The sequence below is a fragment of the Spinacia oleracea genome, chromosome 4 (genome assembly GCF_020520425.1).
Source record: "Spinacia oleracea cultivar Varoflay chromosome 4, BTI_SOV_V1, whole genome shotgun sequence".
Classification (NCBI taxonomy): Eukaryota; Viridiplantae; Streptophyta; class Magnoliopsida; order Caryophyllales; family Amaranthaceae; genus Spinacia; species Spinacia oleracea.
The window spans coordinates 178,038,882-178,063,834 of record NC_079490.1 but is presented as its reverse complement, the minus strand read 5'-3'; the positions used below and the strand labels follow the sequence as shown (position 1 = coordinate 178,063,834).

The 24,953-nt window shown below is 35.7% G+C and overlaps 2 protein-coding genes across 2 annotated transcripts; both read left to right on the top strand.

Moving 5' to 3' along the window:
* The first annotated feature begins 225 nt into the window (after positions 1-225).
* LOC110805961 (pentatricopeptide repeat-containing protein At2g17210) lies at positions 226-2,718 on the top strand. Its single transcript, XM_022011592.2, has one exon. It carries the CDS (start codon positions 313-315, stop codon positions 2,524-2,526), a length of 2,214 nt encoding a protein of 737 aa, XP_021867284.1. The 5' UTR covers positions 226-312; the 3' UTR covers positions 2,527-2,718.
* Positions 2,719-3,682: 964 nt separating this feature from the next.
* On the top strand, positions 3,683-23,434 carry LOC110805965 (uncharacterized). The gene is made up of 39 exons (XM_022011597.2): positions 3,683-3,907; positions 4,071-4,147; positions 5,871-5,970; positions 6,051-6,158; positions 6,366-6,482; positions 6,924-7,074; positions 9,189-9,436; positions 9,594-9,770; positions 10,207-10,268; positions 10,357-10,474; positions 10,789-10,872; positions 11,249-11,344; positions 11,455-11,556; positions 11,786-11,854; positions 12,098-12,190; positions 12,269-12,376; positions 12,652-12,765; positions 12,936-13,019; positions 13,491-13,619; positions 14,821-15,019; positions 15,100-15,243; positions 15,375-15,418; positions 16,246-16,329; positions 16,451-16,519; positions 16,604-16,680; positions 17,902-17,971; positions 18,553-18,702; positions 19,430-19,495; positions 19,601-19,745; positions 19,870-19,934; positions 20,042-20,107; positions 20,308-20,401; positions 21,440-21,476; positions 21,587-21,644; positions 22,121-22,231; positions 22,392-22,459; positions 22,621-22,687; positions 22,787-22,855; positions 22,974-23,434. Exons 1-39 carry the CDS (start codon positions 3,863-3,865, stop codon positions 23,040-23,042), a joined length of 3,834 nt encoding a protein of 1,277 aa, XP_021867289.2. The 5' UTR covers positions 3,683-3,862; the 3' UTR covers positions 23,043-23,434.
* The last annotated feature ends 1,519 nt before the right edge of the window (positions 23,435-24,953 follow it).

The following is a 24,953-nucleotide window of genomic DNA, read 5'->3' as shown; positions in this document are numbered from 1 at the left end:
TCAAGAGATACACTTGCTATTTTTGGCAACTTTTCAACCCCACCATCACTTCTATGCCCCACCACTTTATTAAACAAATAATTTCCCAATTACACTCCACCCCCACCCCCCCTAAAAGGACATGAGACCACTTGCTTTATCTATTAAAAAGTCTACCCCAACCCCACTTGTTTTATTCTTCTTAATACCCGTGCCGGCTCAAGTGTATCTCTTAAACAAATACGGAGGGAGTAAACAGCAATAAGAGAGTTGGTTTCCTACCTTCCTTCTCCATTTCTCTCGTGATGATTTAGTTATTTGTTATGCGTTGCAATGCGATTGCCAATTGCATCATTTAATTTGAGATTACCAGAATGGAATTCGAGGATCAAGGAATGTTTATCAAATGGGCATTGGCAAGAAGCAATCTCTTGTTATGTAGGAATGCAAAGATCTGGAGTACAACTAACAGATTGTTCACTCTTCCCTGCCATTATCAAAGCAAGCTCGCAAATTTCCTTCAAACATGGAGAATCAATGCATGCTTGTTCAGTGAAGCAGGGATATGACTTCTTCACTTCTGCTGGGAACTCAACGCTGGATTTTTACATGAAATGGGGTGCCCCCATTTCAGGGTTGTCGGTGTTTCGGGCCATGGGAAACAGAGACACCGTTTCATGGAACATTATCATTCATGGGTACCTTGATCATGGTCTTTTAGAAGGTGGTCTTTGGTTTTTTGTGCAGGGACGAGTTTCGGGTTTCGAACCTAATGTTTCCACCTTGGTTCTTGTAGCTCAAGCATATCGCATTCTCGTGGATTTTGATGGGGGGAGGAAGTTTCATGGTTATGTATTGAAAAGTGGATTTCTGGGTGTTCACTCTCTGCAAAACTCCCTGTTGGGTATGTATGCCGCTGTTAATATTGAGTATGCATACAAGGTGTTTGATGAAATGTGCGAGAGAGATGTTATTTCTTGGAGTATGATGATTCGGGCTTGCGTACAGAATGAGGAACCGTTGTTGGGGCTGCAGGTGTTCAAGGATATGGAGGTTGAGCCAGATGGGTTAACTGTGGTTAGTGTTCTTAAGGCCTGCAGTAATCTTGAAGATGCTAGTGCGGGAAGATCTCTTCATGCTTTGGCCATTTCTAGAGGGCATGATATCGATGTGTTTGTTGCAAACTCTTTGATTGACATGTATTCTAGATGTAGTGATCCGATCTCTGCCTCGAGGGTTTTCAATGAGATGACTGTAAAAAATATTGTATCCTGGAATTCAATCTTATCTGGGTTGGCTTTTAATGGAATGTGTATAGAAGCTTTAGACATAGCCAATTCCATGCTGCAGGCGAAAACTGAAACAGATGAAGTAACACTTGTGAATCTTCTTCAACTATGGAAGCACTTTTCTGATCCATTTCAGTGTAAACTAATCCATTCTAGAGTAATAAGACATAGGTATGAATCAAATAATTTGGTTTTAAGTTGTTTAGTTGACGCTTATGCAAAATGCAGTCTCATTGAGCTATCATGGAGACTGTTTAGCAGAACAGATAAAAGGGATACAGTTTTATGGGCCACAATGATTGGTGGATTCGCCTACTGTGGCATGCCTGATGAGGCAGTTGCTGTGTTTAGAAAAATGAGGGAGGTTGGGGAGAGAATTAATCCAGTAGTTGTCTTAAACTTGGTTGAAGCTTGTACAGTTTCTGCAGAACTCAAAACTTGTAAATGGGCACACGGTATTGCCATCAGAAGTAACTTTGATGCATATGTATCTGTAGGAACTGCAATCATAGACATGTATTCCAAATGTGGGGCGATAGAAGAAGCAAAAAAGGCATTTGATCAAATACCCCAGAAAAATATCATGTCATGGACTAGTATGGTATCAGCATATGGCATGAGTGGCCAAGCTCAAGATGCATTAGGTCTAGTAACTGAAATGAGGCAAAAAGGTTTCAAACCAAATGCAGTTACAGCACTTTCAGTCTTAGCTGCTTGTAGTCATGGCGGACTAATTCAGTTGGGCCTCACATTCTTCAAAGAGATGGTTCAAGATTTTGGGATTCAACCAAGTCTGGAGCATTATGCTTGTATGATTGACATGTTGAGTAGATCAGGAAAGTTGGATAATGCTATGAACCTGATCAATGTTATGCCTGAAAATTTTCAGGGCAAGGTAAGTATTTGGGGAGCAGTGTTGAGTGCTTGTACGAGGTTCAAAAACATCGAGATTGGTGAAGGAGCGGCTTCTCATGTTCTTGAGTTGGAGCCCTTTGGTTCGTCTGGTTACTTGCTAGCATCGAGTTTGCATGCTAGTACAGGGTCATGGAGTGTTGCAGCAAAGATGAGACGATTAGTCAAGGAAAGAGGAGTCAAAATAGTGGCTGGTTATAGCCTGGTTCGTGTTGATGACAGGGCTTTAAGGTTCATAGCTGGGGATAAGTCCACGCCACAGGCGATTGAAAGTTGTTGTACCGTTGACAAGTTACACAGATGTATGGACACTGATGAAGTATATGATCAAGTTACTGATTACTGAAGATTTTATCAATATGTTCAAACTTTCATCAAGTAATATTGCACTTATTTCATCTTCCTCCCTGTTGTACCAACCAATTATAGAATCATGGGAACTGTAAATTGATCTTCAAAAATTCAGATGAAACCAGAGTCCTTTTTATTAGTGCAGATTAATTTTTCAGAAAACTCGTGTTAACCATTAAGGCTCTGATTGACTTGGTGCAAAATATTTTCATTTTTCAATAAAATGAGTTATTTTTCAAAAACTAAATGTTTTTTCCTGAAGAATTGTTTCTAAAATGTTTTTCTTAGACATTTTAATCTACAATCTATCCATTATAAAATCACGCCTCATAATCAGGAATGGAGCGATTTCCTTCAATATTGCATAAAGATCCAATAATTCCCTAAATACGTTACTTTCTAAGTTATTTCCCACCATATCGTCCACGTAAGCAAGGGAGAAAGAGAAGTAATTTTTTTTTTTCCGGTTCAGCATTGAACCGCCATCTGAGATAGCGGTTTTGTTTTAAAGCAAACCGCCAATGTTATAAACCGCTATCTGAGATAGCGGTTTGCATTAAAACAAAACCGCTATCTCAGATGGCGGTTTGCTTAGTTGTAACTTATTTTTAACATGAATTACAGTTTAAATAGAAATATAACTTAGAAGTAACCTCTTGTCACATCAATTGCATCTGTAGCTCAGTGGATGGAGCTTGTGCTTTCTAAGCAAAAGGTCGTGGATTCGAATCCTACTTAACGCGCATATTTCTTTTTAACCATTTCTTAATATTAATTATAAACATTACCAAATTTAACTTATCAACATTAGTGTTTGTAGCTCAGTGGATAGAGCAATTGTTTCCTACGTTGAAGGTCGTAGGTTCGAGCCCCACCTGAAGCGGTTATAAACCGCTACCTTAGATAGCGGTTTAGTGCCGCTTCGTTAAAAAAAACCGGATTTAATGCTGACGTGGACGGTATGGTGAAAATTAAGTTAAAAAGTGGCGTATTTTGAGAATTTGACGTTCTTTAAACAATATTGAAGGAAATGACTCATCAGAAATGGGAGTTTCTTTTAGGTTAACATCAAATCACCTGCAAGCTCCACGAGGACAAAAAGCGGGTAAAGCATGGATAATATTCCCATAAAAATATCCAATTCCAAAGTCCACATCATAGATACGTTTCTTGGTTTCACCTTCATTTGACTGTGTTTGTCTCTACTGCCCCCAACAAACTTTGCCCATTTTCAACTGAAAACAACTTCCTCTCTTTTCATCTTCACTTTCCTCCCTTTCTCTCTCCCCAAACCAAATCATCAAACCAATTGCTTATGTGAGAAATCATCAATGGCGTCATCTTGCAGGTTTTTGGTCCCTCTACTTATGATCCAGGCAAGTTAAATCCTTTTTAATTTAACCCACCAAGAAAAACGATCAATTTTTGGTGTTGCAAGTTGAAGAATTGTACTTCGTTTTTTTTTCTTTTTTCTAGTTTTATTTTGCTAATGTCATGTGGAAACATTTAATCAAAGTTGCGATGATCTTTGTTGTGCAGGTGCTTTTTCTAGGTTCTTTGCTTATTTTAGTGAATGCTGATTCTGGGTCTTCCTCGTTCTCTGATTCAATACTCAGGTATGTTCATTTATCTCCTGAATTCTGCTTTTCTTTTTGGATTAATTGATCAAATATGAATTGTATTGTAAAAATCATTAAAAATGGTTATATAAAAAGGGAACCAGAAGTCTGAAATGAATGTTTTGTGTGGATAAAAAGAGTATTGAGAAGATTAAAGACTTTATTTTGCTTCGGTAAAATTCAATTTTGCCAATAACTGGGTTTTGGTTTGAATTGATACTATTTGACAAAAAGAATGGGAAGTTCAGGAAACATCAAAACATGAAATGGCATGATTTTACTTGAAAGATGTGAAAAGCATGATAACTAGGTCTATGATTTGATGATTTCACTTATTTTTTTTCCAAGTCATAGTAAAGGCTTATGTGAACTTTTACTGTAGCCACTGTATTGTTATTTGTTAGGGCATGCTTGGAATGTGTAAGGTGGTAATGGGCATCATTAGGGGCCAGGGTAACTGAGTAAGATGGTGGCGGTGGCGTGGTTAAGTCTTTGTGGAGGAACACATTTCAAACAATTGGCGGTTAATTATTACTCTATGAGCCATATGGCTGACATGAGGGTTAGGGGATCCTATTACCCTCCCTAACTATTTAATGTATAGTTTGCCTCTAATAGTAGCTTTAACTTTCTCATGATTGGAGTGAGGCTAAATAACTAACTGCTAAACTCTTACGGTCCGTTTGGTGGCCGGTAATAAACGGTGTGGGAATAAATCCTAGTGTTAATTGGCAAGAAATTAACATCATGTGTCCATGGTAATGAAATTTTATCTCAAACTTGGTGTTTTTCTTTATAAATTTGCATTCCCACCTAATACCACTCCCCAAATGGTAATGGAAATTTATAAAGAAAAAGAGATAATTTTGAGTGAATTAGCATTACTTTAGGAGTGAATATTGATTTTCCTTATAAATTTACATACAAATTCATTCCCATTGGCACCATTTATGGCCGGCTACCAAACGGGCTGTTAGTACTTCACATGTTTTTAGAATTTTTGATGGTTGTCAGGTGGCTAACATGATAGCCATTTAGATATTTGTAATTGATCTCTTGATTCCAAGTGATGCTTTGTTTGAAATATTGATTCGGTGTTTCATAAAATCTGTTCATCTGAAACTCTTATTGCTAACTGTAGACTATCATTCAAAATAAGATTCATCTTCCATCATGAGTTGTTCTTATAAGAATAATGGGTATACAGTCTTAATAGGTTCTGATGTCCACGAATAAAACTATTTGGTTGGAATGAAGTAAGAGTCACACACATTAAATTTGGATTTTATAGCTGGATTGGAGTCCATTCTATCGAGAACCTTGTCTCGGAACTCTTGATTTTCATATCCTTTCTTCATCTAGTGTTTGCTAATGGGTTTTATAGTTAGCACGTCTGTGACTACTCTGACTAGTGCTTGGTGAAAGGATCTATTAAATATTCCATTCACCTAAGTTCTATTTTCGCAGATAACTGGGAAAATTAAAAGTAAGAAGATGAGGGGTCAGGAAAAGTGGATTGTCTATACTTTAAGTTGCAATCTTGATTTCTTGACTTAGTATGAACCAATCAAGTGCCATATTATAATAACTATGCCGTGTAATAAAATGGATGCCATAGTCTTGGCTCTTGTATCTTTACCGGTTTAACTCTTTTAATTTTTCTAAATTGTTACTTCCTGTGTAAAATTCGTAATTTAACTTGCTTAACCTTGTTTCTTAGGAGAAAACACTCAACAGAGTATTGTTCCATGTATGATATTTGTGGAGAGCGCAGCGATGGGAGAGTTTTAAATTGTCCTGACAGTTCTCCTTCAAAAAAGGCATGATATCAAGTTTTTATTTCATAAATTATTTGTACCGCATTGGACTTTTAACTCAAGCTAGTGGTCATCTTTTGCAGCCTGATGATCTCTTTTCTGCGAAAATTCAGAGTTTGTGTCCTACCATAAGTGGGAATGTTTGTTGTACAGAACGTCAGTTTGACACATTGCGGTCACAAGTTCAACAAGTAAGAATAATTACAAACCTCTAGCACTGCAATCTAGCAATAAATATGATGTTATATAAACAGCTTCTTCCTGTATATAACATGGACCTAGGATAGATAATTGCAGAACTCTTGATCTGGTGCTGATAAATTATTTTGTTACCTGTGTCTTGTTCAGTTTTCTTGTCTATTGTAAAAAAGGGTTCAATTTTAGCTACTTTGTTGCAGGCGATTCCTTTACTTGTGAGTTGCCCCGCTTGCTTGAGGAACTTCTTGAATCTTTTCTGCGAGCTTTCATGCTCCCCAAATCAGAGTCAATTCATTAATGTTACTTCCATCGGCAAGGTTAGTAACTCAGTACAAGTTACCACAAGGTTAATTGGTGTTGATACTTACTTTTTGGAAATTATCCCTTAGAAATGTTCTAGAGTTTATAAAATTGTTTCATGAAAGATCTGTTTTATTCCCAAGCCTTCCACCCCCCTTCCACTCCCCCTTTTTAGCTATTTAAATTTAATGGAGTATGTGAGCTTTTTGTTTATAGTTTGCAGCAAAAAGAAAAAAAAACAGAGACAAATTCATCTGACTAGGGTTATTAGGATTGCACACTATTGATTTGTTTTATCATATAAGCTTGTGTTTTTGTGAAATTGAAAATTTTGTTTGCCCATCTTTTAAAATACTAGTTTTCTTCTTTATTTTTACATTGGAGGTGTAATAGTTGTTTGCCTTGAATGCAAAAAATAACATTACTGTCATCATAAATTAAGTTTAATTATTTTCCAGGTAAATGGTAACTTGACTGTAGATGGCATTGCATATTATGTGTCTGAAGATTTTGGTGAAGGACTATATAACTCTTGTAAGGATGTAAAATTCGGAAGTATGAACACAAGAGCCATAGATTTTGTTGGGGCTGGTGCGAAGAGTTACAAAGGTAAGGATATTTTTCAGCTTTGTTTATCTGATTGTTTATTCTATAAAGCGTATACCTTCCCTTCTTCTTTGTGTGTGTACGTTAAATCTATAGATTTCTATGTGTGTTTTTTTTATAAGGAAAGAAAACTCAGGCGTATTACCTGAAATCATCCTTTGAATGAATTCGAATGACTTCGTACAAACTAGATAGAGATTAGAGAGAACAATGAAAACCTACGCTCAAACCTCATACTACCCCAGCCCCAATTAAAGTTGGTGAATAGACTTCAAAGATAAATGATTAGCCGAACGATATATAATGACACCACATCCTTCGGAAGAAACCAAACTCGAAGCCCAACACTAAATTACTGCACTAACCAACTACACTAACTAATTGCAGCAGTAAAATGAAATTAAAACTAACTAATGTAATAATAAAGAATCATCCTGTGCAACAAACAAAACCAAGTAATAAAACAATGTAAATACATTTACAAAACTTACAAAACCCAATTGAAATATGGCCGATGCTAACGTGATGTCTAGCGGTGGTTGCGCCGGTGGCAGAAGTGATGGTGATGACGGTAGCGGCGGCGTAAACAACAATCTACACGACCGAGAATGAAATTGAGCTGACAAACTTGCTTCCTCATCTGAGAACTCAAACCTAAGTCAAAGAGAAAGAGGGATAGGGAAGCGAAATTGAATCTAGAAGATAAAATACTGAAGAAGAAGATCTATGTGTTTGCGTTAGACATTTGAATGATTATTCCAAGTTAAAAATCAAGCTTAAAAAGTTCTTTATAATTGGTAAAATCCTCTTTTTTTTCTCCGTTCATAGCACATTGTTAGCGAGCTTTGGGATTTGTTACTCAGAATGCTATAGTTCTAAGGCTTGCGAACAATGTTGGGTAGAGGGAGTAGCGTTTTTGCTGGTTGTAGACACAACAACCATAACCATGAGTTGCGTGTTAGTAAAGATAAACAAATTTGTTTATATAGATCATGCAGGAAACTTGTGTTAATTTTATAGCAATATTTTGAAGGAATGTTTCATATTTATCACCTATTAAGGTTCAGGTTTTTGTACTTATCACCTTGTAAAATGTAATTTTACATTTACCATCTAATTTTATGAAACGTTTTGTATTCACCATTTTTTAACGGATTTCATCCAGTATTCCGTCCATACGGACCATACTTAACCAACTTCTTTAATCTCTCTCCTCTTTCATTAACTTTCCAGTTAAAGAAATTAATTAAAAAGGACTCACACGAACGGAAATTTGGATGAAATTCGTTAAGAGGTGGTAAATATAAAACCTTTATAAAGTTAAGGTGATAAATATGAAATTACATTTTACAAGGTGGGAAATACAAAAACCTGAAACTTAAAAGGTGTTAAATATCAAAATAAAGTGACCGCAGTTGTTTACCAACATTTTAGTAGTCGTTATTTTCTTATTGTACGCAGTGGAAAATTAGAACATACCTAATTCTTGTTTTGGGATGTGAAAAAGATTGTATTTTAACGGAATTGCTCCTTAGTTACTGTTTTTCATGACGCTATTATGTCTTCCATTTGTGTGCAAATAGGACTTGTCCGTTTGAATTACTCCCTCCTTTCCCTTTTGTTCTTCCCATTTGGAGTCTTGATACTTCGTATTATTCACAATGAAATAAATCTTTTCCAATATATTAGAAAAAACATAGTCTTGTTTGATTCGTCTCAATGGGTACTTAACAATATCAATTTTTTATTTTTTATTTTTACTAACATGTAATTAGAGATATTGACGATACAAAATGTGCATTGGCAAGTGCGCCCAAGGGAAATGGGAAGAACTTTCGGAGGGAGTACCTCTGGAGGAATCACGTGATAGGCAATTGGAGGGTTCACTTTGCTGTTTAGTGCTCTGATTTTCTTATATATGTTGTCTAGCTTAGTCTTGATGCAAAGGATTGGGTTTTAGCCATTTTGTCGGGGTCTTCTATTGACCAGTCTTTCATGCTCATCTATTATACTTGGTATCATTTCCCCCTTCTAATATTATTTGGAGGTTAAAGTCCTACTTTAATGAGCACACTTATACTTTTAAGAGAATGTTTACTAAACCATATAATTTTCAGAATGGTTTGCATTCCTTGGTCAGAAGGCAGGACTGGGCATGCCCGGATCTCCATACTCCATGGATTTTCAGACTAAGGCTCCTGAATCATCCGGAATGCAGCTTATGGATGTGTCTACCTACTCTTGCAACGACACTTCGCTGGGCTGCTCATGTGGTGACTGTCCTTCATCACCTGTGTGCTCAAGTTCAGAACCTCCCCATTCACATACAAAGGAGTCCTGCTCAGTAAAGCTGGGTTTTTTTGAGGTCCAAAATGACATGAAAACAAAGATCCTAGCTTTAGTCACTTTTTTCTGTTGATTGGATCAAGATTTTGGTTGTTGTGTCATCTGTTAAGTTATTGTATAGTTTGTATCTTATTTTACCTTCTGGTTCTTATGGATTCGGCAATTGATACTTACAGGTGAAATGCATTGACTTGGCAATGGCCATCCTCTTTATTGTGTTGGTTTCTGCCTTTCTTGGATGGGGGTTCTTCTACAAAGAAACTGAAAGAACTGGTCCTGCCTCTAGTACGAAGCCTTTGTTGAGTAAAGTTGACTCCTTTGATGAGGAAAATGAAGATACCCCGGACGTGAAGGTTAATTCCGAGCATCTGCCTGTGTACTTTTCATTGGGGAGTGGGAATAATTTTCACTTGTTACTGTCTTTTAGCATAATCATCAAATTCTAGTTGTTTATACTTCATAGCCTTCTATAATTGCTGATCAATATCATGTTTGTTCATAATTTCTTGGTTAGTTGAATTTGATGCGCTTTTCTTTCTCCTTTATATGGTTAACTGGCCTGTTATAGCAGTAATCTGCATGTCTTCAATTTGTAAAGTTGTTATTTTATTCAGTTATCAGCTGGGATCCTGTAAAATCTAGTTTCATGTTACTCTACATTTCAAAATTCAAACCATACCTGCATGGTCAAATGTTGTTTCCTTCTGTAGCTCTACTGTTTCTTGAAGCTTCATTTATTTTGCTGTGGGTTTATTTTGTAATCTCATAGCTTTATTTACTTTTGATTAGGATACTGAGACAGCTCCACAGTCCCAGTCTACTGTTCAAGTATTTATGATTGATGTTTTTAGGTGAGCAATTAAAAGTGTTCTTTATATTCTTTTCAGCTCCTTCAGAATTATCATTGATTCAATGAATTTCATAATGAACCTACTGCAGGAAGTATGGGCTGTGGGTTGCAAGGAATCCTACTCTTGTACTGTGCTCCTCAATCGCTGTAGTTCTTGTTCTTTGCTTGGGTTTACTACGTTTCAAAGTTGAGACTCGACCTGAAAAGGTGTGTTAGCATCCAGGTCTACCCCTTTACACCAATTGTACAGGATCACAAATTTTAAATTCTGGACTAGGTTGTCAAGGAACCTGAATAGATGCAAAAGCTTCGTACTCCACATCAATGAAAGCACATTTTCATTTTAATGTAATTTTTTTTTTAATATGAATTCTTACATCTCAATTCTCAATGAACCACTAAATAATTTCGAGAACACTGGTGGCTTAAGTAAACATGTTGGTTTTCTCTGTTTATTGTTATTAAGATATTTCCTGTGTTGACGGCGTCATAATATTCGTCAGATGTCCTTTTTGTTTTAGTTATGGGTAGGTCCTGGAAGTAAGGCAGCTGAAGAGAAGCATTTCTTCGACACTCACCTAGCTCCTTTCTATAGGATTGAACAGGTATGAGACTCCTGTTTTCTTTTGTGTCAGACTTGCAGTAGTATCAGTGATGAGTAAGCATTTATTTGCACCTTGTTTTACTTGTATTTAGTCAATCCTCCATTGACAATCTGATAGATTTCTAATAGCTATACGATGTAATTCGTATGTGTCTGTTCTGCTTGGAGAGACATTGGATTCATGCTGAATTATCATAGAGTAAATTAGATTTTTCTCTCATGCTTAGGACATAGGGACTCTGCTTAGTAGAAAATAAAGACAAAATAAAGGATCCAGCTTTAATTAGTAAATGCTGTAGTGCAACATATGGTGTAGAATTATGTGAATTTTGGCATTCATGTTTGCAAACTGAAGTTGAGTGGTTCACTATTTTCAGGTTATATTGGCAACCATGCCAGATCCGCAGAGTGGAAAATCTCCCAGTATTTTAACAGAGGATAATATGCAGTTGCTTTTTGATATCCAGCAAAAGGTATTAGTGACTTCAAGTTGCAGTTAGCATGCCTTTAAAGGATGTCTGTAGGTGTATCTTTCTTTATAACCTCTTACTGGTTTTGAATGTGGAAACTTCTTTTGCTACAGGTTGATGAACTTAAAGTGAACTATTCAGGATCTATGGTATCTTTGTCTGATATTTGTTTAAAGCCTCTAGGGGAGGATTGTGCCATCCAGAGTATCCTTCAGGTTGATTGAATACTGTAACTCTGAACATTTCTGTTTTTCCACTCATTTTATCATCATTCAGCAATCTATTTTCTTACTAATCTTTTGGCCTGGTATTCTTGGTATTTTCTACTTGAAATGGAGGAGCCTATTGCAGCCTTCCTTTTTTTATTTTATTGTTAATGTCCCTTCACTTTGCACGATATCTAACTTTATTTTATGTAATTTGATATTTTCTTGTATTTGACAGTATTTCCAGATGGATCCTGACAATTATGATGATTATGGAGGAATTCAGCATGCTTTATATTGCTTTCAGGTATTCACTTCATGAACCCTTTGTGGCTATATTCTTTTGGTCCTGGTTGCAGAGGGTATGCTCACGTGGGAGCATTTGCTGCTTGAGCAAATTCCTCAAACACTAAAAAGAAAATCATGTGTGCTCCATCTGTTGAGGATACCTAAAGACTCCATGAAATGAAAAAAAATAAGATGTCACTGCTTCTATCTTCAATATTTTGCATGTATGTTAACACTTTTTTGGGACTTGTATCCGTTGCAGCACACATCCTCCGACACATGTTTGAGCGCTTTTAAAGGTCCCCTTGACCCAAGCACTGCCTTGGGGGGATTTTCCGGGAATAATTTTTCTGAGGTAATTGAGGTAATTTCTTTATTGAATCTAACATTACTAACAGCAGAATAATTGATTTTTGTGATGTTTAAATATCAGGCTACTGCATTTGTGGTAACTTACCCAGTCACTAATACGGTAGCTGAGTCAAGTGACGCGAATGAGAAGGCTGTGGAATGGGAAAGGGCTTTCATTAAGCTGGCCAAGGTTTGAACACTCCTTTAGAGCATTTTAGTTTTCTTTTTCCTAACCGCCTTCTCGTTTAAAAAAGGATAATACTTTAGATATGTCCTGTGCTGATGTTGAGATGGAGGAGAGAAAACAAACAACACTTCTTATTAAGTTTATCAAAAAAAAAATGAAAAGTGGTGTTGCTTTACCTCCTCTATCCTCGAGTTTATACCATCTACTACAGCACTAGTTGATTTTTTGTTGACATGTGGTACCATTCGGTGACTCTTATAATCCATTTCTCATTACAGGAGGAACTGTTGCCCATGGTGCTGTCTAGCAATCTCACTTTATCTTTTTCTTCTGAAAGCTCAATTGAAGATGAACTAAAACGAGAAAGCTATGCTGATGTTTTAACAATTTCAGTAAGTTATTTTAGAAATCAATTTTTTCTTTATGAATTTAGGCTGTTTTTGGTGGGAAGAGCTTATAGCATGTCATCATATATCTGCCTGAAAATTTGCTAAACTTGTTAATGTATTCGAGAAAAATGAGGTCATATAATTCGTTTTCCGATTTGTTTAATTTGTAACAGATAAGCTATCTTGTGATGTTTGCTTACATATCACTTACACTGGGAGACAGGCCACGCTTGTCCTCGTTTTACATTTCATCCAAGGTATGCATTCAATTAACTTTTTCCAGTTAGTTCCTTAAATTATACTGCGATAGTCACTTTAATCATCCATTATCCTCATCCTGCTGCATCTAGCACATAACAATAGCAGGTTCCCCTAATGTTTTAAGCCTCTTTAGCGGGTTTATATGAAACTTCGTATGTTTTTTCCATAATGAAGATTTCAGTGTGCATATGGGAAATTAAAAATCATTAACTGTGATTTGTGAATAGTGCAATATCACATGGCGTTATTGTAATTAAATTGATAAGAAAAAATAAAAAAACATGAAAATAAAAAAGGAACGAAAAAGTTAATTAAATGAATAAAGTTTGAGATTAAACGAATAAATTCAAGCTTAAATGAATAAAATTTGAGCTCGAATAAATATAAGTCTGAGTAACATAGGTTGTGCATGGGGGCAGGTGAACTAAATGACTAATGAGTATTTTGGTAAACTATTACCATTACAGGTTTTACTGGGTCTTTCAGGAGTTGTGGTTGTTATATTATCTGTTCTTGGCTCAGTTGGTTTCTTCAGCGCCTTTGGAGTGAAGTCAACATTAATAATACTGGAAGTCATCCCCTTTCTCGTGTTGGCTGTAAGTTGACTCATCATTCTATTAAATGCCATATTATTATTTGGATTCACATATGCCGAGTGTGTCTTCCTTGTTTTTCTTGGAAGTTGGTTTATGTATGACAATGACTGCCAATATATGTTATGTTAGCGTCTGTCATTTCTATTGAGTTTAAGTGCTTTAAAAATCAAGATGATGATAAATGTATGTGACAAACCTGGATTGACATTATTCCTTACCGCTTCTGGTGAGTTTATGTAGTTGTTGATGATGATAGATTTGAAGTGATCAACCTATCATCATATCTTAGGGATGTTTTTACATAACAGTTCAAAGTCATCAAACTTCACATTCATTTGGTCAGGGCTAAAATTAGAGGCTGTTGCTTAGAGGATTGAGGCATTATCATGCGTTAAACTTACTTATGCTTAGCATTTCTTTCTAATGTAGCTGTCATGAAGTAATTTGATAGATCCTTTCATCCTTGTATCATCAAGTCTTGTCATATCCTTCATCCAATGTATAATTTTTCTACCGAGATGGAGAAGGACAGCAGCAGACAATCTGGATATTGGTATGCTGATTCAATGTGAAATTTTACTCCAGATAAAAGCATATAGCTTTGCAGCATTCTATTTCATGCTGGGTAACAGGGTTGGTGCTTATTCTTGTTGATTTTTTTGGATAAGTGAAGATGTTCTGCCTTGAATTCCCACAATTTCCCTTTCCATATCTGCAGATGTTTTGCCTTGAATGCCCACATCCTTTTGTCATTTATCTTTCTATGACACCTGAACTGATAGTACAATGTACTAAGAAAAGTCTTACTAGCTGTCTCAGGAATCAGGATAGCTTTAGTTGTTTAAATACCTTGTGGTAGAAATTTTAGTCTTTCATGCGTGCATAATTTTTTGGTTCTACTACGAGGAGTTCCATCTGCCGTCAGCGGGTGGACTAATTTCCCGCGGGAGTTTGCATGGTTACCTCGACGGGCAGCATCCCTCCCAGTTGAGGTTTTTTCCATTCCCAAGGCTCGAGCCCAGACCTTGGTTAAGGAGCAAGAGGCCCTTAACCACTCATGCCAACCTCAATTGGTTTTCATGTGTGCATAATGCCTTCCAATTTTATTTTATTCATTTTCTTTCCTATACCTTTATGGTTGCTGTATGCAATGCTCTCCGTAAATAAGTATGCATCAAGTCTCTCAATCATTCGTCAACAGGTTGGAGTTGATAACATGTGCATATTGGTACACGCTGCAAAACGCCAGCCAATCGAAATTTCTTTAGAAGAACGAATAAGCAATGCCCTTGTTGAGGTTTGTCCATCTATAACACTCGCCAGTTTGTCTGAGGTCTTGGCATTTACAGTGGGAGCTTTCATTACTATGCCAGCATGCCAAGTTTTCTCCATGTTTGCAGGTTTAATCAGTTCTTGTTCTTTTTTTTGTCCGTTTGATATAGTTTTTTATTGGCTGATACAATCGTGTCCATCTCTACAGCTTTGGCTGTCTTTCTGGACTTTCTTCTTCAACTTAGTGCCTTTGTAGCACTGATAGTTTTGGACTTCCAGAGAGCTGAAGACTTCAGAATTGACTGTTTTCCTTGCATTAAAATTTCTTCAGCTTCTGTGGGATTAAACAGAGGTCTATCAAAGCTCAATTGAATTCATTTTTTTAATCCTTGGTCAAATTATTCTTTAACCTGCAGATTTGCTCAGTTATTTCCATTCATCATATTTCCTGAGCTGATGTATATTTATATAATATGACGACAGGGATTGATCAGAGAACTCCAGGTCTGCTTACTCGATACATGAAGGTATGCTTGAAAGTTTGAGGATATTAAGATCTTTTAGGCTACCTACTTGGAGATCTGTACCTCAATATGAAAACCATTGATGTGCAACAGATGCTATTATTGTATGGAGTATTATGACAAGTGGGTCCACTCCTGACCCATTCATTGTTTAGAACTAAATGATAAAGACTATAGCTACCGGAAACTGACCCAACCTGAGATGACCTGGATTGATTAAACAGTGAATTGACCCGACAGCTTGAGTCAGTTCATCGAAACACCCAATTGGACAGCTCTAAGAAACATCAATGTGTTAGTATTGTGTCAGTGCACTAACATAAATCTGAGGATTGCCTGCTTCGCGGATCTAGTTGTGGAATTGAGCAAAATCTGTTTACTTACAAGAGCTGAGGGACTGAGACTCAAAGAGACAAAGATGAAAGATCACTGATCCTGTTACAGTGCTACCCCACATAAATTTTGCTAATATAGAATGTAAACTTTGGGAAACTGAAATGACCATAAAATTAACTCAATCCAAGTTAAACTTTTTAGCAAACAACTTTTTGGTTTTCGAAAAGATGAAAATGGCCATCTCATATGTCATGTGATTATACTTTTCATTGTTTAGTGTGATGTGTTAAGTTTGGTGATAATATCCTGATGGCTAAGCTTCGGTGTTCAATTTGATAATTAGCATGTCAATTTAAAACATATTATTGAAGTTGCTAGCTGTATCAAGAATGTGTAAATTCTATGTTGTCTTTGAGTAATGAGTAAACAATTGTTGCCAAAAAACGTCCCTCTTGGCCGTATTGACTTTTTAAATTCCCTAATTTATTTTGCAGGAAATTCATGCACCCATTCTTTTACGCCGTGGAGTTAAAGTAGTTATTCTTATACTGTTTTCTGGTTTTGCTTTGGCAGGCATTGTAAGTTGTTCTAATCAAAATTTCAATTTCTAAGTTGATTGAAGTAGTAAAATAGGGCTCCCTTTCATCTACAACTTCATTTGAATTACCTAATACATTTTTTCCATTCTCTTTTCTGTAGGCTTTGTGCCCCAGGATTGAGCCAGGGTTGGAGCAACAGATTGCTCTTCCACGTGATTCATATCTGCAGGTCTTCCTGTGCTTCTTTATGTCTCATGTTACGTAATCCCACTGCTTACTTTTCCTGGTCTCACTAGTTGCCTTGTGGTTGCAGGGCTATTTTAGTAATATTTCAGAGCATCTCAGAGTTGGACCTCCCCTATATTTTGTTGTAAAGGATTATAACTACAGGTACCATTTTTTCTCTCATCGAGCATCTACTCAATTCACTTTAAATTGTTTCATGGAGAAGTTTACAATTTTTCTATTTCAGTGGAGTTATCTTGGGATATTTTCTTTTTTGTTTAATATTAACAGATGTATAAAAAAAAAGAAGGGCTGATATCATGTTTTCTAGATATAATGTAAAAGAAAAAATTCAAGAAAAGGCAAGTGTAATCCACTTAAAACTGTCAATAGAAAAGGCAAGTGTAATCCACTTAAAACTGTCACTTAAAACTGGACTCCTTGATATCGTCAAATAAATAAGAAACTGGCACGCTTGCACAATCAAGTTCTATTCTCAAATTTCCACTAGCTTCTTTTTCCTAAATGCACCACTAAATTGTCAATAGAACCAATTTCTGCATTTCAACAGTCAAACCATCCTTCTTTTCCAAACCACAAGAGCCACTCTAGGTAAAATGAGGTTGCACCCAATTCCATACCAACAAACCTAAGCCCTAAAGAGATGGAGCCCAATGGAAGAAGAGTAAACAAAAGCCTTTTCTCTTCATGACGTGAACTACAACTGATTGGAAGAATAAATTCCTTCTTTGAAGAACTCTTTCTAGCGAAATCTCTCTTTGGAAGCTGCCTATGAAGAGTATAATGGTTTAGGAGCTTCCGTCATTCAATAGTTTTTAGCAGTGAAATCTACGGAGATTTTTTTCAAGAAAGTCACAAAAACTTTGAGAAAATGATCCTCCCCTATCGGTTGCCATTACATCTCCCCATTCCCTTCAAGATCAACCTCAGCAACAGAAGACTCTTCAAAACTAGACCCTTAAACCACTCTATACCTCTAAACCAACTACGGACTTTAATACACACAACCTTTCTAAAATCGATCTCCTCATTTCTTGGGATACTTGAAAGTTGCCTTTTTGAATTTGGAGAAAATAGAATAGTCCCGTTTATGTATATGATGGTTCCTTAGCTAATAAACCCAGTTAATAGAAAGTCATCTCAAGTTTCAAGTGACGCTGAGTCGATGAGTATATATTAACAATAGATGCTAGGAAAATTATTAACAGGTCTTTAGGACTCGAGGTTCACTGTTGCAAGTGATATCTAAGTTCAGTAATTTTTCTAAAAGAGACTGCTTGTCTGTTTTCTGTATTTACAAGTTAGCATTGCATGTTTCACATAAATTTTGATAAAGATGTATGTTTCATATTGAATGCCTTGCAGCTCCAAATCAAGGCATACAAATCAGTTGTGTTCGATTAGCAAGTGTGACTCAAATTCTGTTCTAAATGAGGTAACATGTCAACTTAGGTCATTGGTAACACTTATATTTATCTTATTGGCTGGCATCTTCAGGAATAGCTTAAGCATGATTTTTATTGTGGCAGTTTCCTTAATTATTATTTGATACGAACTGCTTTTGTGAAATAAATTTTTTGAAATTGATGCATTATGATTTATGAGCACAATTATAAATGTTAATTCCTTTGTTATGAATGCATACCTTGATTCTTAAAGTGAATGGATGGAACCCCTCCCCCCCTGGCATTCCCTTTTATTTCTATCTGAACAGGAGAAAGCCCCCATCTCTTTATGTTGATGTTTTTGGGTTTTTGTTGTTCTTTCCGCATATTCTTAAATGTGTTGCTAATTGAAGTATCTAATCACTTCTATTGATATTTTTCATTATTGCATGAAGTGTCAAATAATTTCTATTAACATTCATCATTATGGCTAGTTTGGTTACAGCCTATATATATGTTTGGAGATCTGTTTTAAAAAGCATTTTTAGCCTAAGTCCAACCGCTGTGTCCAGCTTCCTGTATAATGTGCGTTTTCATAGATATTATGTTGATTTTGCATTAATGGATGCAGATATCAAGAGCATCTTTGACACCAGAATCTAGCTACATTGCTAAACCAGCAGCGTCATGGCTTGACGATTTTCTTGTGTGGTTATCACCTGAAGCTTTTGGTTGTTGCCGAAAGTTTGTGAATGAGAGTTATTGTCCTCCTGATGATCAGGTTGGTGTTTCTTTCTACCCCCTTGTACCCTCCCCCCCTCTCCAACGGCCACAAAAGTATCCAGTGTTGAGTTGAAATGATGATGTCAAGGGAATCTGACTGTCAGGTGTCAGCCAATTGGAGAATCTTTTGTCACAGAAATGGCTAAACATGATTCATAAAGTAAAGAGTGCATTGATCCACAAAGGAAAATGAGAAGATGAGACTTAAACTTGTAAAAAAAGCGTCAAAATGAGAGTAGACTGACCTCACATATCACAATACTGAAGTTGTCCCGCCATTTAGACTGCTCGAGTTCTTGGTGACAAACTGACAATGGAGATAGCATTTCTTAGTTAATTTTATGTTTTTTCACGTGGTTAAAATTATTTCAAGAATGCGATATGTTAGACTTTTTTTTTGGGTAAATGGCAACTGCTGGCTAACAGTGTGAATTAAACATCCCGATTGCATAAAAAAGAAACCAATAAACTTATGATGATTACGCGTTTACACATGTTGTGAACCTTTTGTTTGTACTTGATATGATTATCTTCATCAATTTGCTCACATTTCTGTTTAATGATCATTATCCGCCATTTACTCATTGAACTAATGGTTTTGCCACCCAGGAGTTCTTGGTAGATGTTACTTGTAGGAAGGATTTTGTCAATAGAATATATTCTTCTTGCAGAAGTCCATGTTATTAGTATTTATAATTAATCTGTCTGTTGATTTTTCTTTCCAGCCTCCTTGCTGTTCACCTGATGAAGGTCCTTGTGGTTATGGGGGAGTTTGTGAAGATTGTACAACAGTAATGATGTTCTTCTATATGCCTTAATAATTTTAAATTCCAATTTGTTTAGTAAGATTATTTGACATGTGCTAGTATCAATGTAACATGTAAAATATCGTGCAGTGCTTTCGCCATGCAGACCTGGACGGTGATCGCCCTTCTACTACACAGTTTAGAGAAAAGCTCCCGTGGTTCCTCGATGCGTTGCCTTCTGCTGATTGTGCTAAGGGCGGTCATGGAGCCTACACAACTAGTTTGGACTTGACTGGTCTATTACTATCTCTCTTCCTACTGACCTACTGAACTGTGTCCTCTCCTGTTGATTCTTGATATTCTCTTACAAACTCTAAGTTCCAGAACTGAAAATTTGTGTTCATGAAATCCCAAATCAGGTTATGAGAGTGGTGTTATAAAAGCCTCTGAGTTTCGGACATATCACACACCAGTCAACAAACAGGTTAGTTCATGTCTACAGGAAATAGAATAATCAGCTGTTTCTTGGCCTAATTTAGCATTTGTAATTACCAAGATCTCTAAAGCCATTTGGTTCCTTATCAATGACAGAGTGACTATGTCAACGCACTGCGTGCTGCCCGTGAATTTAGCTCAAAAATTTCTGACTCGCTGAAGGTATAGATTCAGTTATGTGTGTGTGTGTGTGTGTTTTCTTCTTTCCTCCCTAGGCTATAGTGACGTCCTCTTAATATAGAAAGCTTTATCTAAATTTATGTTGTTTTACCTGTTGATCATCGTTGATGGAGCTTTTTTTTAATTTTTTTTTAATTTTGTGTTTCTCATGGTATCAATGTCTATGTATGGCGACTTTGCAGATTGATGTCTTTCCATATTCGGTCTTCTATATATTTTTCGAGCAGTATTTGGACATTTGGACAACTGCTCTGATCAACCTAGCTATTGCCCTTGGTTAGTATTTCCACAGTGCTTCTTGAAGCGTTTGATTTTGTTATTTATATTAATTTGGCCACCTTGTGGTAGTAACAAGAATTTATATGTCTCTCTCCTTTTTTCTTCCCTCTGAACATGGAAATGAATATTGGAAATGTGAATCGTTTTATTCTATCTTCTTACTAATTATTAAAAATACGGTGGTCAGCAAATCAGATTTGAGGAAGAAAATTGATAAACAGTCATCAGCCTGAATTTTTTTTAAGACATGGAAAACGTTTTTTGTACGCTTTAGATTCTTTTCTCTTGTCGGCTGTTGTAGACTTATAGCTGATGACTCAGGCTTCAGTTCCCAGTTTAGAGTTCCCATTTTCTTTCCAAACTACAAAGTTTTATACACTTCTTCTTTCTCTACTACTACGTATTATATATAGAGATCTAAATTCAATTAACTCAACTGTTAGATCCCCTCAAAAAAAAAAAAAAAAGTTAACTGTTAGATATCCAAAATCAGATAGTTCTATTTTAATATACATCGTGATATAAATTACTAGCAGGGTAAACAAATATATCCATACTTTTTGGGCATTGATTGCCTTCACTTGGATTAGCAAGTCTTTTCCCTCACGGCACATGACACTAGCATAAGCATAAGGTTAGAAAGTCTTACATCCACGAAAAAAAGAAGAAGAGGAAAACCCTCTTTAAGAAGCAGAAAATTTATTTGCACTTTAAGCATTCTAGAGTGATTCAGATGTTATTTTATCAAAAAAAAAGTTACATGAAACTGAAAAGATTAACGTTCACAGTATTTATCTTCATATTACTTGTTTTAGTCCTCTCGTCCAGTTTATATACATGCAGATGTATTTTGTCTATGAGTTTAATTCAGTTCTATGGTCTCTTACAAATGAAAAGATTAATGTGCAGTATCTCTCCTTTTATGTACTCATTTTAGTCTTCTCATGCATCCAGTTTATATACAGTCGGCCTTAATATAGATAAGACACGTTACTTCAAAAGATCCACTGAATGACGTGTTAATTGTTGTCGCAGGTGCTGTTTTTGTCGTGTGCCTAGTCATAACATCCAGGTTAGAAAACTGCAGACCCTGTACCTTTCGCCCTTTCTGCTTATTTATGCAAGCATTCAACTGTCTTCCTTTCTTGTGACTCATTGCTGCTTGTTTCTTGTCAACTGCAGTTTGTGGAGTTCAGCCATCATTTTGCTTGTTTTAACCATGATTTTGGTGGATCTCATGGTATACTGTGATTACTATCTTCCTTAGAATTTCACTTACCTAAAATTCTATTTTGTTTTCTTGCATACAAGTGAAACTTTATACTTGGTATTTTATTTGTTATGCAATATATCTGGTCTTCTAAAGTTTCTTTAACTTGGAATGTTGGAACTTATGAGTTGTGTTGTTGTGGTCCTTGTGGAATTATTGCTTAATTTCGGTAAATCCACTTGTGGAGTAGGACCACTGCAGACTTATTTTTTTCCAAAAACCTAAACCAACTCAGGGGCATGAACTATATATGAAAAGGACTTGATTGCAATAACTCATTCTTTTGAGGGTTAAAGGATCTGTTACGGACTTGTAGTGTTGTGTATGCTTGAAAGTCAGAATCCAGATATTCCCCAAGTGAACTATATGTTTCTTTCTGAAGTGATTTATGATATCTGAAATAATAGCTTTCTCACTCCAAATCTGTAATATGATGGAAAATGCAGGGTGTTATGGCTATTCTGGGTATCCAACTGAACGCCGTATCAGTTGTCAACCTTATCATGTCAGTCGGAATTGCTGTTGAGTTCTGTGTTCATATAACACATGCCTTTTCGGTAATTATCACAAAATTATTTGCTGTTAATCTGTTATGTTATTGACCCTTCCAAAACAACTGAAATGGATTAGAAAAGGCTCATGAATTTAATTTCCCACCTATATAGTTTGTCGTCCATCTTTTTCTTCGTGGTGCTCAAGTTTTTGGATTATATTCAGGTCAGCCACGGTGACAGGAACCAGCGAGCAGAGGAGGCTCTAGGCACTATGGGAGCTTCTGTTTTCAGGTAACAAACTCCACATTTATTCAAGTCCACGGCAACTTGTGAGAATCAGATATGCCTTAATACAGTTATATAACTTTATGAACTCTCAACCATTAACTAAAGTTGATTCTATAGTCGTTGCAAATTCATCTAATTGATACCTGTTTTTACTTCATTTGCAGTGGAATCACACTGACGAAGCTGGTTGGAGTTATCGTCCTGTGCTTTGCAAAATCAGAAATTTTTGTGGTCTAACATACATATACTTCTCTATTATCTATCTCTTGAATCCTTTTATTACTTGGGTGAAAACACGAATGGTTAAACAACGGGTGTCTATATTTGCAGGTTTATTACTTTCAAATGTACTTGGCGTTAGTTATCATTGGTTTCCTGCACGGACTCATCTTTTTGCCTGTAAGTTGCTGTTTTCCATATTTGTGTTCATTAATTAGATGATGAAACAGTAGTTACTCCAGCTCATTTCGTTCAAACAACCTCTATCATGTACGAGTAATTACTATGTAATTTGCAGGTATTGCTAAGTTTGATCGGGCCACCACCGAGAAGCAATGCATGCAGACAGAGTGCTAGAAGCTCCTGATTGAGCTGATTGCACCTTGAGTAGCAGTTGCTCGTACTTTTCTAACCAATCCTTGGATTATTTTGCTTCTAACTTTGCACATTGTGGATCTTCTGCTGGATTCTTTTATTGTCTAGTATGAAGTGTCAACTTAGACAACTGTCTTCTTTGCACCTAACGTGCTTCCTGTAAAAGAAACTCAATATGGTAACTGTTGTTCCAAGATAGAGGTTCTTAGTGCAAGTTTCAATTACATGTTCAAAGGGTATAAACACAGATCAGCCTCTCTGATACTCGCACATTATTAGTGTAAATGTTATTATAACAAAAACTTCTGCTGTTATCTTTTTTTTGTGGTGATATACTTCAGATGGTTCATTAATCTTCTTATAATGCGTATATACCTTGATTCATGTCTTTGTTTCTCGGGTATGCAAAATGTTCCAATAACATTCATGTGTAACGTACTAACGTTACATTGCTTCATTTGTACTACGTATTCACTAAAAGTTAGTACAACAAGAAAAAAAAACAGTACAATTAACCCCTATAGAATGAATTAATCAAAAAAATTACTACGGAGTGCAACTTAATGGCATCAACTACAAAAATTGTAACCAAATTCATTATGATCAACAGGAGAATATAACTATTTACGTTGAACTCTATGACTAATACGCGTCATTAGTATTTCTGGAATTTATAGTACTTTTTATTTTATTACTTTTTATTACAGAGCCCGAATTTTCTTCGTTGGGAAATAGAAAAATGATTAAACCTAGGAAAAATTCGATGTATATTTATAATGTTTTTTGATTGGAATTTAAGCTTGTGTTATTTTTTTTTTGACGGGAAAGATCTCATATCTCTATTATACTTCGTATAAGTGAATAGGGGAGGGGGTATTTCGGTAACACCACTTTTGGTGTCCCTCACTCCCCCTAAGATAAGACTAAATTACCCTCTAAAATTTCACAATTAAATTCAATTTAAAAGTTGATTATTTTATTGATTTAAAAATCTGATTATTAATTAATTTTAAAAACTGATTATCAATAGGAAAGTTTTTTGGTGTCAGTATTATGGGTAATCCCCATACGTGTAAAATTTAATGGTCTAATATTTGAAGATCGTTGACTTTTTATAAAATTAGGAAACTATTATGGCATTTATTTTTAATAAGAATGGTAAGATATGATTATGTAGAAAAGACTATAAGAGTATAACTGCACGTAGTATGTACAAGATCTTTGCTTACGCTCATACATCAATATTAGGTAAAAATCAATTTTAAGGTTTTAATAATTTACCAGGTTTCCTGTGGAGTAGTGGCTAAGAGTGTAAACTCTAACCTCTTTATCTAGAGATCAAGCCTCGGTACCACTCTCTTTCTCTCTCTCTCCTCAAAAAAAGATATATATCTCTATTTTATAAGGGAATTTATGAGGCCATTTTAATAAATAGCCTTTTGGTGTCCCCCTATGGAATAGACTATAATACCCTTAATAAGTTTTAATTTAATTTAATTATAATAATTTTAAAAACTGATAATTAATGTCATATTATAAAAAATGAGAATTTCAATGGTGACAATGAAAAGTCAACAAAAATTTAATTTAATTTAATTCCTATAGCGAACATGAAAGCAATTATTAAGGCAGTAAAAAAAATTGAAATTCATCCCTTCAATCTTACATTTTTTTATTACAAAATTAACTTAGTCTTACTCTTAATCATACCCTAATTTTATATGGTTATACAAGCACTTTGCGGCAAAAGACGCAAAAAATAAAATAAAATTGAACAAGTAAAAACACAATCTTTTATGTTTATTTTAGTTAATTTGTTATTACATTAATTCCTAAATAGATTTTATTACATATAAATATGTATATTTTTTTCTTTAGTTTTAAATAAATTTTCTTACATGTT